Genomic DNA, 18606 nt, shown 5'->3' with positions numbered 1-18606 from the left:
AAATTACAGAACTATAGCACTGATTTCTCATGCAAGTAAATTCTTACTTTAAGATCATTCAGAAAAGACTGGAACCATTCATGAAGAGAGAAATGCCAGATGAACAGGCAGGATTTCGAAAAGGCAGAGGAACAAGAAGATCAAATTCCAATGTCAGATGGATAATAGAAAGTGCACAGGAATATTGAAAGCGGAATATTAAAAAAGGAATATTGAAAAGGAATGGTGTGTAGTGTTTGTAGAAAGTTCCTGAATAGATAAGTATTATTTTGGGTATTAATTGGTAAATTTGCTTGAATCTTACATAGTATTATTTACTTTTCGTATCTTAGCGTGTCTGGGTGATTTTCGTGTGTTTTCTGAGTATTTTAATGAGTAAATTGATAGATACGATTATTTGTGCACATGTCCCCCATGGAGAGAAATACAAAAATGACGTCCAGGTCGCCATCTTTGTCTAAAAATTTTAATTTAAAGGTTTTGATTCAGTATACTGTTTGCAAAATGTATGCATTCAGGAGAGCGGTTGGAGTCTGGTTAAACAACGATAGTGGAGTGAATGTTTGCAGAAAGTGTAAGGAATGTGAGGATTTAGAGTGTTTCAGGTCGTGAGGATGATATCGCTTTTGAAAGTGAGAATGTAGAAAATAGTGATATACGAGGTATGAATGCGAGTGATATTTACGAAGTAGTACCAGATAGCTGTGAGAGTGGCGTTGAAAGTGAGATTGAAGGTAAACATACAGAACGAATGAATGAATTAACGGAAAATAAAAATGATGAGACCGAGGCAATGAGTGAGATCGCAGTGTTACGCGAAGCAATACACAGGACAGAGCGGCAGCTGGAGCGTTGGCAAAAATGTTTACCGAACGTACCGACTAATAAACGGCAAAAGTATGACATGAAAAATAAGAGTATGATAGTGAGTGTAAACAAAATGAAAGATCGAATGTTGTGTGGAGATTCGTTAGTAAGAGGTATGATAGTTGAGAGTTTAACAAAATCGTACTAACCTGGTGCAAACGTTAAGGATGTAAACAAGTCAATTAGAATGCAATAGCAGCAGGTGAAAGAATTGATAGTGGTGGCAGGTACAAATGATTTGAAAGGAGAAAAAATGATTATCAGAGAGGATTTGAAGGAATTGCTTAAGGTAGCAAAAGAGAAGAGTGAGAGAGTTAGGATGGTGAGTCTGTTACCTTGGTATGACAGTGAAGAGTATAGAGGGATAGCTATAATATCTAATGACATTATGAGTGAATTATGCAGGAGGAACGGTGTGGAATTTGTGGATCTGTGGAGTGAGTTCGATGGGCGAAAGGATTTATATAAGATGGATGGTTTACATTTCAATGGATTTGGTGTATGGAGACTTGAAAAGGTGTTGAATGTAGTGGCAGTGGATGTGCAGAATCAGGGAAACTAGAGTTAATAAGGGGGGGGATAGATATGCAGACTTTAGGGAGACCGTTGAGTGTATGAATGTGTGTAATATGCCCGAGCAAGTACGAAAGACAACAAATCTGAATGGGACAGTTAATATAAGGCATCAAAATAGGGATGGGACAAATGGGCTTCTGCAATTCATGTATACTAATGCCAGAAGTATTAGGAACAAGAAGGAAGAATTTTTTGCCTTGGTTGGCATTTCCAGGCCACAGGTTATTGGCATTAGTGAAACATGGCTGACAGAAGATGATATAGCTAGTGGGATTGAATGTGAGGAGTATTGTGCGTTCAGGAGTGACAGGGAGAATAAAATGGGGGAGGAGTGTTATTGATGATAGCTGATGAGCTACAGCCAAGAAGAATAGAAGTGGAACTGCAGGATAGAGAAAAGAGCACATTTGAGGCTATTTGGTGTGAGAATGAAACTAGCAGAATAAAATATACAGTTGGGTGCTGCTACAGACCAGGTGATGGAATAGATGGTGTAGATAGTATGCATAAGCAAATAGAGGAAATGAGTGGAGGGAGGGTAATTATTATGGGAAATTTCAACTATGGTAACACTGATTGGAAGAAGGAGAGGACAAATGGGAGGAAGGAATTGGATTTTATGCGATTATTAAGGGATAACTATCTGCGACAGCATGTAATAGAAAATACTAGGGGTCAGAGAGTACTTGACCTAGTAGTTGCACCTGAGAATTTGGCTGTAAAGAATATGGCCACGTTGCCACCAATTGGTGAGAGTGATCATAGGGTCGTGACTTGGGAGGCGGCTAAAGGTGTGGAATTTACGATTAAGACAATGTACATATCGAATTATCGGGCTGGTAAATATGACAAGCTTAGGAGTTTAATTGGTTCAGTGCCATGGCAGGTAAAACTGCAAGGGCAAGATGTTCATAGTGCATGGGAGGAGGCAGTTAAGAAGTGTTTGCATGAGGCAATGGCTGACTGTATACCTAGAGTCCGAATAATACATCAAGTTGGGGTTAAATGGATGAATAACACCATAAAGCTTGAGCTGCAAAAAAGAAACAACTATGAAGGGAATTTAAGGAGAAAGGTGACCTGCAGGCACATGAATGGTATAAAGCGAAGACCAGAAGGGTAACCAGTGTGGTAAGAAAAGCAAAAACGGATTATGGAAGAACATTAGCTATGCAGGCTAAAGAGAATTCCAAACAGTTTTTGCGATATGTTGCAAGTAAAAGAAAAAATGTATATGGCAGAATGATTTTAAAGAATGCCGATGGTAGGGAGGTAACCGAATCAGTTGATATAGTTGAATTACTGAGCGAGCACTTTGCAAGAGTATATCATCCAGGTGGTGACATTGCAGGAATGAACCAATAGATTATACTAGAATTGTGGTGAATGCAGTGGAGGTGAATAGTCTATGTCAATACAATAGTCAATGTCAATACATCTGTGGGATTGGATGGTATACCAGTTCGTGTCGTACGTGAAACGGCTAAAGAATTGTCAGTGCCCTTGACCATTTTGTTTGATTTGAGTCTCGGGTCTGGGTTAGTCCCGAAGGGGTGGAAAGAGGGGGAAATAGTTCCACTGCATAAAGGGGTTCCAAGACTGCAGTTGTAAATTACCGACGATTTGCATATCAGGAATCGTTGTCAAGGTCTTAGAGTGAAAATGGGATACTGTATGGGGGACAACATTGTTTTGTGAAGGGTACATCATGCCTCAGTAACTTGCTCACGTTTTATAACACAGTGACGGCTGAACTGGATAAGGGTAATGGGTTTACAGAACCAGTAGACATTCAAATTCTACTGGAATTTGCTAAGGCCTTTGACAGAATACCACATGGAATTCTAATCAGTAAACTGCAGCATATGGGGATGGATATAGGGATGGTGAGATAGATGGGAGGGTGGTTGATGGAGAGATATCAGGGAGTGGTTTATTCAGAAGTAGAGTCCAAAAGACGGCCTGTGACTAGTAGTGTGCCACAGGGTTCTTTTCTTGGACCACTACTTTTCAATTTGTTCATTGACGATATAGGAAAGGATCTGAGAGGAAGTGTTCACTTATTTGCTGATGATGGAAAGCTGGGTAGAGCAATAGTGAGTGCACAGGATGTCAAAATTTTGCAAGATGATTTGGATAATTTGGAGGACTGGGCTAACGAAAATGGATGTCAATTTAATGTGGCAAAGTGAAAGGTTATGGATTTTGGGGTGAAAAGATTAGCAGCAGTATATCACATTGGTGGAACCATACTCCAGGAGATTGATGAGGCCAGGTATTTGGGAGTGTTGGTGGATAGGGAGTTGAAGTTTAGGGACACATCGCAAAAGTGGCAAAATCAGCTGATCAAATCACTTGGTTGCTGAAAAACACTTTAACGAGCAGATACAAACAGGTTATTGTTCCTCTGTATCGAGCCTTGATAAGACACCATCTAGACTACTTTGCCCAGATATGGGCGCCAGGGTTTCTTCTCGATGGGGAGGAGGTGGAGAGGATCCAGAGACGAGTGACCAAGATAATAGCAGGACAATGGAATGAACCTTATGAGAACAGCTTGAAGATTTGTAGTATGATAGATACTGTGTGAATGTTGAATAGTTGTTTGTGACATGATGTTGGACCTACCTCGATGAATCTAAGTACTACTTGGAGTTGCCAATAATAATAATAATAATGATAATAATAATAATAATAATAATAATAATAATAATTTATTTTTTTTTATATTTTTTTATTATGTCTCAGTATAAGTTACATACAATAATAATATTTACAGTATTTACAATAAGGATTATACAGAATTTTTTTTTTTTTTTTTTTTTTTTTTTATGTCTCAGATGAATTGCATACATAGTTGCTGTAGGAATTATATGTATATAATATTTATAACGCATTACAAGTGTGTATAACAGATACTTGCAAGTTAGTAATTTTCTTCCTCGAAGCTTAGCAGAGCTTATCTGAGGAAGATAATAGATGACAGAGGGTGGTGGTTTCATGGTTGTGTTCCTATACTGGTCACAAGCCAGGTGTTGATTTTACTGTTTGTTGGTACGTGCTTGAAAGACTTCGACTGCTATTACAGTTTAACTTCTTTTTTTTTTTGTGAAAATAAGGTTGGATTTAGACATGTAGTGGTAGTCTTGTAGTGGTAGTTTTTTGAGAGGGGGGGTTGTCGTAGGTTTGTGTGTGTGTATGTGTGGTGGGGGAGAGAGAAAAAGGAATTGCTCTAATTTTCGTTCTCGCTATAATATTTATATAGTGCCTATTTCAGCTCTCTGTATGTTTCTAGGTTTCTGTTGTCGAACGGCAGTTTGTTTATCATGTCAGGTACGTAGGAGTTTCGGGTGGCTTTGCCGTGGTGATTGTTGTACTTATATGTTATGTAGTTTGTTGACTGTGGTCTTGTTATTTGATATGTTGTTCTGGTTACTCTATATATTGGGCTGTAGTAGTGTTTTAACATGATTGTGTAGTGGCGTAATTGTTTCACCTTAAATATTTTGTGTTTTGTCCGTGCTTCCTGCATAAGAGTGGGTTGTTCCCAGAATATCAGTTTTATCATTTTATCTTGCAACCATTGTAGCCTGTTAAGTCTGTAGTCTGCACAGAATGCGTATGATGTGATTGCATATCTTAAAATGTTTTCACATAATGCTTTATAGATTAGTATTTTTATGTGGGTTGGGGCAATGTCTTTTAATCTGTATAGTTTGCTTGCTATTATCCTAAGCTTGGTATGTAGGTAGTTTGTATGGCTATTCCAACTTTGATATGCATCGAAGTGAAGTCCAAGGTAGCGTGTTGTTTTCACCTGTGTGATGGTTGTGATTTTAGGTTCTGCACTTTGTGTATTGGAGGATGAATGTTTGACAGAGATATTTAGTTTCTATGGGCAGGGTTTGGGGGTTTTTGAATATCATTAGCTTTGTTTTTCCAGGGTTTATATATATGCCGTTTTCGATTAACCAGTTAGTGATTTGATTGATGTCGTGTTGCATATTTTTGTAAGCGATTTTTGCAGTGTTGTGAATGGATACTATGGCAGTGTCGTCTGCATACTGGAAGATTTTACTTTTTAGGGGGAGTTGGCTTATGTCGTGTGTGTATATGTTAAATAGAATGGGAGATAGGACAGCTCCTTGTGGTACTCCACAGGTTACATCTACCTCTTTGCTGTGTGCTGATCCTATACGTGTGATGTGCTTTCTGTTTTTCGTGTATGCTTTAAACCACTGGAGTAGACGACCTCCAATTCCGATATGGGTAAGTTTCGTTAACAAGGTTTTATGTGTTAGTGTGTCAAATGCTTTTGTTAGGTCAATGAATACCACTAATGTTATTCTGTTTTTATCCAATGCAGCGTTTATTAGATCTGTGAAATCTTCCAGGAGTGTTGCTGTTCCTTTATTTTTTTGAAAGCCATATTGCGTTTTGGGTATGATTTGAAATTTTTCAACGTATGTGGAGAGTTTCTGATGTACAATGCGCTCCATGATTTGGTTGATTACAGGCAGCGTGGCGATAGGTCTGTAATTACTTATTATGTTTCTTTTTCCCTGTTTGTGTATGGGTGTGATTAATGCAGTCTTCAGTGTTTCAGGTATGTGTCCCGTTTCGAAGATTTTATTTAACAGTTTTTGTATAACTGGAAGTAGGTCGGTTGAGTGTTTCTTGATGTCTTTTGGTCTGATTCCGTCTATCCCCGGTCCTTTGTTAGGATTAATTTGTTGAATTGCCAGTGATAGTTCTTCTTTTGTTACTGTGGGGAACCACATCGACTGGGTTGCTCGTGGACCTAGTGGAGAATGTTCGTATGTGTGAGGAAAGGTTGTTTCTTGTAGCTTTTGGACAGAGTTCACGAAGTGCTGATTAAAGTTGTTTGCCAACTGTTTGAGGGATTTGGGATCGCAGGCAAAGCTGTGTTTTATTGTTTCTGTGGCAGTGGTTCTGTGTATATTGTCCAGCATTTCATTAATCAGGTGCCAGGTTTCCTTTATGTCGTTCTGTGCTGTTGTTAATTTGTTGCTGTAATAGTTTCTTTTTGCCGTTCGAATCTGGGTATAATAATAATAATAATAATAATAATAATAATAATAATAATAATAATAATAATAATAATAATAATAATAATAATAATAATAATAATAATAATACTTTTTTTTTAATAATAATTTTTTTATTCATCTCTCAAATATTTACATATATACAATTATGTGTATTTACATATATACAATTATGTAAATACAACAACAACAACAAACAATAATAATAATAATAATTTTTTTTCTTTTAATAATAATAGTTTATTATCTCTCTAATAATTACATAAATATACTAAAATTTAGCCAACAATGCAACTTTTTCTTGCAAATGGTTCAGTAAAAATTATAATTACTCGTAATATCATTATCTTTTGCAGAATTTCTCATTGACACAAGAGTAAAAAGCGTGTATTATTACCATTAATAATAATCATAGTAGTATTTCACGCTTAATAACTCACAAGTTAAACAATATTACTTATGTTGCAGTTTACATAATAATAATCTTTTAAATTTAAATATGTGAATTAAATATATAATTTTAAATTTAAATATATAACTGAAGTGTTACTATCACATTTTCTGTTTACTACTAGAATTCATATATATATATATATATATATATATTTGTTATTGATTTGGTTGCTGTGTTGGAAGTGGCAGATGTTTGGGAGGTCAAATGAATGATCTGAAAGGTCTGATCGAAGTGAAATTGCCGATATATCCTGCGTTATTGAATCTGTCTTGATGGTTCACATTCCTTTTTATTGTGGGGTTCCTATTTAGGAGGCTTTTTTTTTTCACAGTGGCAGCCTTTCTATGTCTTCTGTGCTTTTAATTTGTATCGGCTTTGAAGTTTGTGACTTCCTTCCTTCCTTTTTATGACTTCCTTATGACTTCCTTTAAGTCATTAATATAATAATAATAATAATAATAATAATAAATCAGCTAACGACTTTTTATTCCCGTATACCGGGAGTAGGCGAGGCCATTTAGCCCTATCTAACTTTTGGAGACTGAGTGGGCAGCTCAATCTCCACTGGTACCAATCAGAGATAGATGGCCCAAGGCTATCACTAATTAAGCGGTACACAGTGAAGTGAGACGGCTCAAATGTGCCGCCATCTCGTGGTCCCTAACCACAACACAATATATTTAATGTCTGAAATAATGTGGGTTCTACGGTCGATTTTCTTCAGTTTACTGGACGAAAAACCCGAGTTTTCGGGAAGGAAAAACCCTCTTGCCCGTGCCAGAGATCGACTAACTCGGGAACCGGTCGAAAACAGGCTTAGAAAAATTTCCTCTAGTCACCGACTACACTCGAAACCAAGTCTACCTTCGTGCGGCCAAGCGCCGTGATATGCAAACGCCACATCCACTGAGCTACACAGGCTCCACTAATAATAATAATAATAATAATAATAATAATAATAATAATAATAATAATAATAATAATAATAATAATAATAATAATAATAAAAGATCACAGAGCCTGTGTAGCTCAGTGGATGTGGCGTTTGCATACCACGGCGCTTGACCGCACGAAGGAAGACTTGGTTTCGGGTTTAGTCGGCGACTAGAGGAAATTTTTCTAAGCCTTTTTTCGACCGGTTCCCGAGTTAGTCGATCTCTGGCACGGGCAAGCGGGTTATTCCTCCCGGAAACTCGGGTTTTTCGTCCTGTAAACTCAAGAAAATCGACCGTAGAACCCACATTATTTCAGACATTAAATATATTGTGTTGTGGTTAGGGACCACGAGATGGCGGCACATTTGAGCCGTCTCACTTCACTGCGTACTGCTTAATTAGTGATAGCCTTGGGCCATCTATCTCTGATTGGTACCAGTGGAGATTGAACTGCCCACTCAGTCTCCAAAAGTTAGATAAGGCTAAATGGCCTCGCCTACTCCCGTATCCGGGAATAAAAATGCGTTAGCTGATTTTTTTTTATTATAAAAGATCACATGCATCAGCCCTATCCAGTCATGTTCTTTTCTCAAACAATTCTCATGATGATCTACAGTCACTCAGTTTGCTGGGATAAATCCGAAAACATTTTCCGTTGCAGTGATGAGTTTGTAAGGAAAATCGTGGAGTCCAAGGGAAATCCTGCTAAATCCTGAGCATTTGAGCAACAATTTGAGTTATAACATCGCTGATAGCCATACTGCAGTTGTTCAATACTGGCGTTCACGAGAACTTGCAAACTCGCATGCAACAAACAATAGCGCGTTAGATAGAATAACTTGAAAAATACAACGTTTTTGTGTAATTATGTATTGCATTTTTTGCCTGTAATTCTCAGTTTTTTGTAACCTCAATTTTTATTACTGTGTTCTAACTTTAGTGGATACCTAAAGAAGGCTGTAAAAGGCTGAAACTAGTTGTATCATTTTCATTAAAACTTCATATTTTATCTCAGTTTAAGTCATTAAATATTTATTCTTAAAAAAAAATATATATATTCAAGATACCAAGTAATTTTATATTACTTGGTATCTTGAATACATAATATACCAAGCTAAAAAACTTGGGTATACGAGTAGTTCTGTTGATGTAATTTTATTATGTCTCTGTTATTTTACATAATTCTTTGTTTTTGATACCTAAAGAAATCGAAGTTTGTTCAACAAAACTAGCAGTATCTCAGCATTAACCTTTATTCTTTTTATTCTCGGCATTATAGTAATTCAAACTAATTTTTTCATATATATATATTCATTTTAATATAAACTGAGTAAAAATCCGAGAATTATAAACATCTGTCTTTCATAGAAAGAGAGATGTTTTCTTTCATCTCTTTCATATGAAAACATTTCTTTCATATGCGGTATGCTGAGGCAGTAAAGGCAGCAAAGCAGAAGGCTTGGGAATCCTTTGGAGAAAGATTAGACTCATTCTATGCAAATGCAAACAAAGTTTTCTGGCAGACCATCCGCCGCCTTCGAGGGAGGAAATCGTGCACTGCAAGGGCAATTAAGGCCTCTGATGGTGCACTTTTAACAACCGAGAAGGATATCCTCTGCAGATGGAGGGAATGCTTTGAGAGCCTTCTTAACCCCGGTGGTCCAGCAATTGTGAACATCCAAGAGGTGCAGATCGGGGCAATGACTAGTTTCACAGCAGAAGAAGTCCATTTAGCAATAAAATCGCTATTATCGGGCAAGGCTGTTGGCGATGATGAAATTCGATCCAAAATGCTAAAAGCCTTAAATCGAGACGGTGTTCTCTGGCTGACTCGAGTGTGTCAGGCTGCTTGGATATCTGGGAAAGCACCAAAGCAATGGCACAGAGGCATAATAATACCAGTCTTCAAGAAGGGAGACCAAAAGGATTGCAGTAACTATCGTGGCATCTCTCTCTGCTCATCCTGCCTGGGAAAGTGTATGCTAGGTGCTTGGAAAGACGGTGCAGGAGCATAGTTGAGTCAAAGATCCAGGAAGAACAATGTGGCTTTCGTCCTGCTAGAAGCACAACTGACCAAATCTTCACTTTAAGGCAAGTCTTTGAGAAATCTTGGTAATATGCCAAGAATGTCTACACATGTTTTGTGGACTTGGAGAAGGCATATGACTGGATTCCTCGGGATAAGCTTTGGCAAGTAGTACAGGAGTATGGAGTGGATGGTCAACTATTAGCTGCCATCAGGTCCCTGTATGAATGCCCAGAGTTTTGTGTCAGGGTAAACAGAACAAAGTCTGAACCTTTCACAGTCTCCATTGGCCAAGGGTGTGTTCTGTCACCCTCTCCTTTTCATAATATTTATGGACTGGATTGATAGGCACAGCCGAGGCAGTGAGTGTGTCAGAATTAGAAAATGTAGCATTGGACGTCTGCTTTTTGCAGATGACCTAGTTCTGCTCAGCTCTTCCACAGATGACCTCCAGCGGACCCTGGATAGGTTTGTAGCTGTTTGTGCAGATGTCGGAATGAAGATCAGTGTGGCCAAAACTGAAACATTTGTGGTCTCAAGACAACCACCCCAGTGCACTCTAAATGTAAGTGGAATCCCAATGAGGCAGGTGGAGAAGTTTAAATACCTTGGGTCCATATTCACGAATGATGGAATATGGGACATAGAGCTAGATACTCGAACTGGCTTAGCAAGCTGAATATTGCGAGAGCCTGGCCGTTCGGTAGTATTGAAGCGGGAATTAAGCCAGAAGGCAAAGCTGGCTGTCTTCAATACAGTCTATGTCCCCATCCTAACCTACGGTCATGAGTGTTGGGTAATGACCGAAAGAATGCGAACACGAATCCAAGGGGCTTAAATGAGGTTCCTTCGAGGGATTGCGTGGCTGACAAAACTCGACAGAGTCAGAAGCTCTGCAATTTGTGAAACTCTCAATACTCAACCGCTGCTTCTCCGTGTTGAGAGATCACAGTTACGTTGGTACGGGAACCTGGTCAGAATGCCACAAGGGAGCCTCCCTTAGCAGGCCCGTTTTGCCAATCCAGAGGGTGGGAGGCCATGTGGAAGGCCAAGGACTCGCTGGATTGATTATATTCAAAACCTTGCGTGGACACGTTTGGGAATCCCACCAGAACACCTGAACTTGTTAGCAGAGGATCGTGACCATTGGAAGTTCCTCTTGCAGCTGTTGCTCCCACAACCCAATTAGGAAAGGTGGGCCTTGAAGATGCATAAAAAAAAAAAAAATCAGCTAACGCCTTTTCTTTTTATTCCCGTATACGGGAGTAGGCGAGGCCATTTAGCCCTATCTAACTTTGATGCATGTATGTTTTATAGAAACATGCATTGAAGATGCATGTATGTTTTATATACATATTATATATATTATGTATAATGTATATTATATATGATATATATTATATATAAATTTTATATATTAAAATATATATATTATATATATCTATATATCTATATATATATTTACTCGGTAGATAATGTAATGAAAAAAATAGTTTGAATGACTATAATATCGAGAATAAAAAGAATAAAGTTTAATGTTGAGACGAAGGTGTCTCACCTTATTATTAAATTACTCTGGATTTAGAGAAAGATGTATAAAGTATTTTTCCACTTGGTTAGACTATAATAATTATATATTATCTGGTTTTCTGCACAGCCGTGTGTACGTTATGGCAACGATCATGCTTGCGCATTGGTAGTTTTTTTTTTTTTGCTGTGCTCTTATGCTAGGATTTCATAAGTGATGTGAAATGAGAAAATCTGGTGAAAAATTGTCTTCTCAAATAGTTTCAGTACACCACAAAAAGCGTAGTCCTAAGAAAAAGAGGAGGTAGGGATAAATTAATAAAATAGCTTTTACTTGCTGTCTTATTTTCTAATCCTATCGCTTTTTTTCTTCACTTACAAATTGCATTAAATTCAGTTTTATTTGTTTCTTTTAATTAATGAGTATGTATGATGCCACTTTCCAGTTAATCGTAGTTTTCCCATTGATTACGTATTGTCATATATTATTATTATATGAGCATCTTCATGGAGTCAGAATCTTCATTGCGGGAGACCCAAACTATCCGCACAATATCTGTCATATCTCTTCTTGAACTCATTGACAGACGAAGCACTCACAGCTGAGTCAGGCAACGCATTCCATTCTTCACCACTCTCTCCAATCGAAAAATCTATCCCTCATACCCTTGTTAACCACACTCTTACTTAATTTCCAAGTATGATCTCTTATTCTTCCACCACTATCCCACTCTTGAAATATATTCCCTACATCAGTGTTATAAAAACCTTTTAGTAACTTAATTTCTATCATATTCCTCTTTTCCTCCCATTAACCAACCTGTGTAATCTACAAACTATGTTTTTACAGTATTTTTACAGTATATATTTAGAGTAGTAGTGTTCACCTTATAAGTTCCAGTCAAGTGTCAAAATCCTTCTGTTTTCTCCATTAAATTCTGTTGTGTTAGTTTCCATTTTGTTGGTAATATTTGAGATTTCAAATACTTGGGGGGTGTGAAGGAGATAATGTAGGGAAAATATGTAAGATGAACAGTGGATTAAGTGGTGTAGAGTTGTCACCTTCTGTTTGAGTGGCAGAATTACATGGACATGTCATGTTGTAACATTAATAATTTTTAAGTATTTAGCAGATTGCATTTTTCATTTATTTTAAACTAAACTAGCATGACAGAGCAGACATTCTCAATTCTGTAGGATTTATTTGTGCTTTGATAAAATAAGAATTTGATTTTGATGGTGCAAAGACATCAAAGGTCATTCTGTACCAGGACACAGATTACAGTAGTGCATATGGTAAACAGTCAGTAGGATAATCACAAAAATCCATACCCTTGTCAGGATTTGAACCTGCAGCCTCTTGGCTGGAGAACGGTTATGCTAAGCACTTGGCCAATCAGGCTGGTTACAATTTGTAGAACAGCATTCTATTATTACAGTCACAACTGGGAAAAGCACTATATAAATGTATCTTAAGTGCTGAATATGGGTTTGGAAATGCATATGTGTACTTAAAATACTTTTCTGCCAGATAAAGAAATTTACAAGTATATCTTCAGTTACCAAAATAAGTTTTCAAAAGTACTTTGAAAACCTGATGTGAAAGATTTGCACTGGATACCATGTGACAGTACTACTGCTACTGATGGAGTTTACATTATTACTAATCTATCAACAATTTTCCACCAAAAGTAGCCTATCACTTGTTGACAATCCAATATTGGCAGATATTATTTTTGTCTTCCAGGGCACTTCTGACTAAATCAGTTCACATAGATTTTAGTCTTCCATTGGGTCTTTTTCTTACTGCCTTGGCATCAGTTTTGCTAACCTTTCCTCTCCTATTCTGTTTAAATTGACATATACTATCTTATATTATCTCTGCTCACACATTCTTGAATGTTAACAATGCCAAGTTCCATCAGAAATATCTTTAATATGATTTGTCATTGAGGCCATCTGTTTACTTCTAATTTTTCTCAGAACTTGCCTATCTCTAGTCCCTAGTCTTTGATCAGCTGTTTCATTTCTAACCTAAGTCTCAGCTCTATAGGTAAAATTTTTTATGAACATCACCTTGTCCACTGTCAGTGTGTTTTGGCTAATTTCTCTCTTCTCTATAAATACTCAGCTGCTCACCTCCATACTATTTTGTTATTCTGTTTTCTATTTCCATATTTAATTTGCCATCTTCCCTAACAATTGTGCCTAAATAGCTGAATTATTTTTCTTATTCTCTAGGTTATCATTTGAGGAAGCATTTTATGATTCTATGTTCCTGCCCATTTTCATAATTTTGGTCTTTTTATTGCTACTTTTCATACTGTATATGCTGCAGTGCTGTTATTTAGTTTAGTTAGTGAATCCTGAAAACTTGCATTGGATTTGTTTAGGAGTACATCAGCATAAAGTAGAGAGTTAAAATTTATATTCTTATATCAGCTTCAGTTCTATTTCTTACCTAATGTGATCCATTATTATTATTATTATTATTATTATTATTATTCAGGCCTCCAAGGAGTCAAAAGACTCATCGAGGGGAGGTCCCCCGCTGAGAAACACAAAGTCTATCATACCACTCTTTAAACTCACTGACCGTTCTCGCTCCCACCACTCCATCAGGCAATGCATTCCATGGCTCAACCACCCTCCACACAAAGAAACCACTCCTTACCCTCTTGCTCACAGTTTCCTTTCGTAACTTCCAGGGATGGCCTCTTGCCATCATTCCTTCCCGCTGTTCAACCAAGCGAATGAACTCCCCAGTGTCAACCCTGTAACCACCTCTCAACAGTTTAAAAGTCTCAATCATATCACCTCTCCTTCTTCTATCCACCAAACTCTGCAGTCCACATTCTCTCAGCCGATCCTCATAACTATCCTTGTACAGTCCTGAAACCATCTTTGTCATCCGTCTTTGTATCCTTTCCACAGTTAATTTATCCCCTTCAAATCCTGGGGACGAAATCTGAGAACAATAGTCCAAGTGTGGTCTGATCAGAGACTTATACAACGGAATGATAACCCTCTTATCTCTGCAGGTCAGTGTCCTTCTCATAATTATTATTATTATTATTATTATTATTATTACGGGCAACTCCAGGGAGTCATTGGACTCATCGAGGGAGGCCCCAAATCATATTCATCACAACTATTTGACATTCATACAGTATCTATCATACCTCGCCTTAAACTCATTCACTGTCACAGCATCCACCACAGACTCGGGGAGCGCATTCCACTCATTCACTACTCTAAAAGTAAAGAACCCAGCTCTAACACCTTTACTAACCACACTTTTGCCCAGTTTCCATGGATGTCCCCTAGTCCTCCCACAACCAGCCCTGTTCTCAAAAATATCTTCTGAATCAATTTTATAGAAACCCTTCAGTAATTTGAATGTCTCAATCATATCTCCCCTCCTCCGCCTATCAACCAATTTTTGCAACCCACAAATCCTCAACCTGTTCTCATACGGTTCATTCCACAGACCTGCTATCATCTTGGTCACTCGCCTCTGGATCCTCTCCACCTCCTCCCCATCAAGAAGAAACCTAGGTGACCAAATCTGAGCACAGTAGTCTAGATGGGGTCTTATCAAGGCTCGATACAGAGGAACAATAACCTGCTTGTCTCTGCTTGTCATCGTATTCTTCAGCAACCAAGTGATTTGATGAGCTGTTTTGGTCACTTTTGCAATGTGTCCCCTAAATTTCAATTCCTTATCTACCAACACTCCTAAATCTCGTGCTTCATCAATTTCCTGGAGCACGGTTCCACCAATGCAGTAAACTGCCACCAATCTTTTCACCCCAAAATGCATAACCTTACATTTTGCCTCATTAAACTGACATCCATTCTCCTTAGCCCAGACCTCCAATCTATCCAAATCATCCTGCAAAATTTTGACGTCATCTGCATTCACTATTGCCCTACCCAACTTCGCATCATCCGCAAACAAATGAACTGTTCCTCTCAGATCATTTCCTATATCATTTATGAACAAATTAAACAGCAGTGGTCCAAGAACAGATCCTTGTGGCACACCACTAGTCACAGGTCGTCTTGTGGACTCTACTCCCGAGTAAACCACTCTCTGATATCTCTCCGTCAACCACCCTCCTACCCATCTCACCAACCCTATGTCCATTCCCATATGCTGCAATTTACTGATTAGAATTCCATGTGGAATCCTGTCAAAGGCCTTGGCAAGGTCCAGTAGAATCACCGTAAACCCATTACCCTTATCCAGTTCAGCCGTCACTGTGTTATAATACGTGAGCAAGTTACTGAGGCATGACCTACCCTTCACAAAACCATGCTGTCCCCGATACAGTATCCAATTTTCTTCTATCCAATCTTGTATTTTCCTCTTGACTATTTTCTCTAAAACCTTGACAATGATTCCTGATATGCTAATCGGTCGGTAATTTACTACAGCAGTCTTGGAACCACCTTTATGCAGTGGAACTATTTTCCCCTCTTTCCACCCGCTCGGGACTAACCCAGACCCGAGACTCAAATTAAACAAAATGGTCAAGGGTACTGACAATTCTTTAGCTGCTTCTCGTACAACACGAGCTGGTATACCATCCAATCCCACAGATGTATTGACATTGAGGTTATGCAATAGACTACTCACCTCCACTTCATTAACCACAATTCCCGTATAATCTACTGGTTTATTCGTTTCTGCAATGTCACCACCTGGATGATATACTAATATATGGATGATATAATAGCAGCAATCCTCTGTGTTACCTTCACCACCTTTGCAATATGTCCCCTAAACTTCAGGTTTCTATCAATCATCAACCCCAGATCTCTTGTCTCCCCTACTTCCTTTAGTATAACTCCTCCCATAGAGTATGCAGCATCCCATCGATGTTTCCCAAACCTCATGACCTTACATTTTGCTGCATTAAACTGAAACCCCCATTCATTTGTCCATCTATCTAGCTTATTTAAATCCTCTTGCAGGGCTACCACATCTGCACTATTACTAATAATCCTTCCCAGCTTCGCATCATCTGCAAATAACTGAATATCCCCCTGCAATCCACTGGCTATGTCATTGATATAAAGGTTAAACAATATAGGTCTTAGTACTGAGCCCTGTGGTACCCCACTTGTAACCCTCTGCCTCCTGGAAACTGCTCCACCATACACAACTCTCTGATACCTATCAGACAGCCAATCCTGAATCCAGTTGACCAATCTGACATCCAGACCCATGTGCTGCAACTTAAATATCAGCTTATCATGTGGCACCCTGTCAAATGCCTTCGCCAAGTCTAAGAAAATTGCAGTATATGCCTTTCCCTCATCTAATGTTCTTGAAACTTTATTATAAAAGGCTAGCATATTGCTAAAACAAGAGCGTCCTTTCACGAATCCATGTTGATTCTCACAGATAACATTACCCTCATCTGCCCAATACTGTATACGGTCCCTCACTACTTTCTCCAAGATCTTAACAACTACTGATGACACACAGACTGGCCTATAATTAGACACTTCCAGTCTGTTACCACCCTTATGCAATGGCACTATCTTACCTTCCTTCCATTCCCTGGGCACCTTTGCCAAAGCCAGACTTTCATTGAAAAGCCAGGTCAAAGGCACTGTCAAATCCCTAGCACATTCTCTCAAAACTCGTGGTGAAATACCATCCAGTCCCACAGCTTTACTGACATCCAGAGTACTCGGTATCTGAAACACACTCTCCTCCTGTACCTCCAGACCTCGAACCAGTCCTATCCCTCTAGCATTAAAACTGACTCCTCTAGGATGAAATACTCCAATAAAGTGTTCATTGAACAATTCCACTATGTCCTCTGCATCAGTCACTCTATTCCCATTTTTATCCCACAATATCATTCTTCCACAGTCATTTCTCCTCCTATTGGCCACATAGCTAAAAAATTCCCTAGGATTTTCTTTGGATCTTAGGGCCAATCTCCTCTCATATTCCAGTTTCTCTTTCCTTACCACACTAGTCACTCTTCTGGCCTGTGTCTTATATTCCTCATGCATTTCTTCACCTGTCTCCTTATATCTCTTCCAGCCTCTTTTTCGCATGCAATTCCTGTTTAATATTGTTTGTCATCCACTTTACTCCAAATTGCGTCCTCTTCTTCACTCGTGGTGTACAACTTACCATTGCTGATAACAAATATTCTTTCACAATTTCCCACGCACTAGTGAAGTCAAGCCATAGATGATGAATCACATTATGACAGATGATTAAGAAGAGGATGATCCAGAGATGTTAATAAAAGTGGAGATAGAGCACACCCTTACCTTACACTTGATTTTACATCACATTGCCTCTGTGTTCTTCTTCATTTCTCTTAACTTACAACTTAAATATAGACAGTGTATAATGTTCCATTTAATCCATATAATTGTAGCATTCTGAACAGCTTTTCTCTTAGCATCTACAAAAAAGTATTAGATATACAAAACTGAAGTACAAATCCTTGTTTTATTCTCAAGATTTCTCAAATAGTTTTTTATAAAGTGAAAATCTGATCCTGATGGCCTCTGTTTAGCTTGAATCCAGCTTATTCTTCTCCTCATTTCCCTTTCACAGTTTTTCTTAACTTCTTCTCAAGTATGCTTATACAGAGCATTTAGCAGAAAAATCAGTGTTTAACTTGTACATTGCTTTATTTCTCTCTCTCTCTCTTTATCATGCAAACTATGAGAGCACTTATGTAATTATTTGTAATTTGACCATCTGAATTAGCATAGCCACTGTAAAAGTGATTTCACATTGGGGAGAGCAATGTGAAATCAAGCAGATGTTATTGCCCTTGAATAGATCTCTCCAGAATAGCTCTCCAGCCAGAAAGCTGCGGGTTCAAATTCTGCCGAACAGTTATAGAGTAGATGCCCTCCCTTGATGAGTCTTTGGACTGCCTGGAGGTGTGATGTAATAATAATAATAATAATAGATTGCATGAATGGGCAAGCAGGTGAAACTGTCAGTTCAATGTTGTAAAATGTAAGGTTTTGAAATTTTGTAAGCAATGATGGGATGTAAAGTATACACTTCATGTGGGAAACTTCAAAGAAAGTATAGGAAATGAGAGATCTGGGAGTGGTGGTGGACAAGGACCTGGAATTCAGGGGACACAATGCACAACT

The 18606-nt window shown here is 38.2% G+C and overlaps 1 protein-coding gene across 1 annotated transcript in view; it reads left to right on the top strand.

Moving 5' to 3' along the window:
* Positions 1-11589: 11589 nt before the first annotated feature.
* cactin (cactin, spliceosome C complex subunit) overlaps positions 11590-18606 on the top strand; it is a 207379-nt gene continuing 200362 nt past the window's right edge. Inside the window, exon 1 of the mRNA XM_090402413.1 lies at positions 11590-11758. Within this exon, the coding sequence (XP_090258539.1) occupies positions 11679-11758 (80 nt within the window). The 5' untranslated portion in view covers positions 11590-11678. The remainder of the gene's footprint in view (positions 11759-18606) is intronic.

Source organism: Typopeltis vanoorti, chromosome 13 (assembly GCF_054136105.1).
Source record: "Typopeltis vanoorti isolate ZY-2024b chromosome 13, IOZ_Tvanoo_1.0, whole genome shotgun sequence".
NCBI lineage: Eukaryota > Metazoa > Arthropoda > Arachnida > Uropygi > Thelyphonidae > Typopeltis > Typopeltis vanoorti.
Note: the sequence above shows the minus strand (reverse complement) of the source record. Positions and strands in the feature narration are given on the sequence as shown.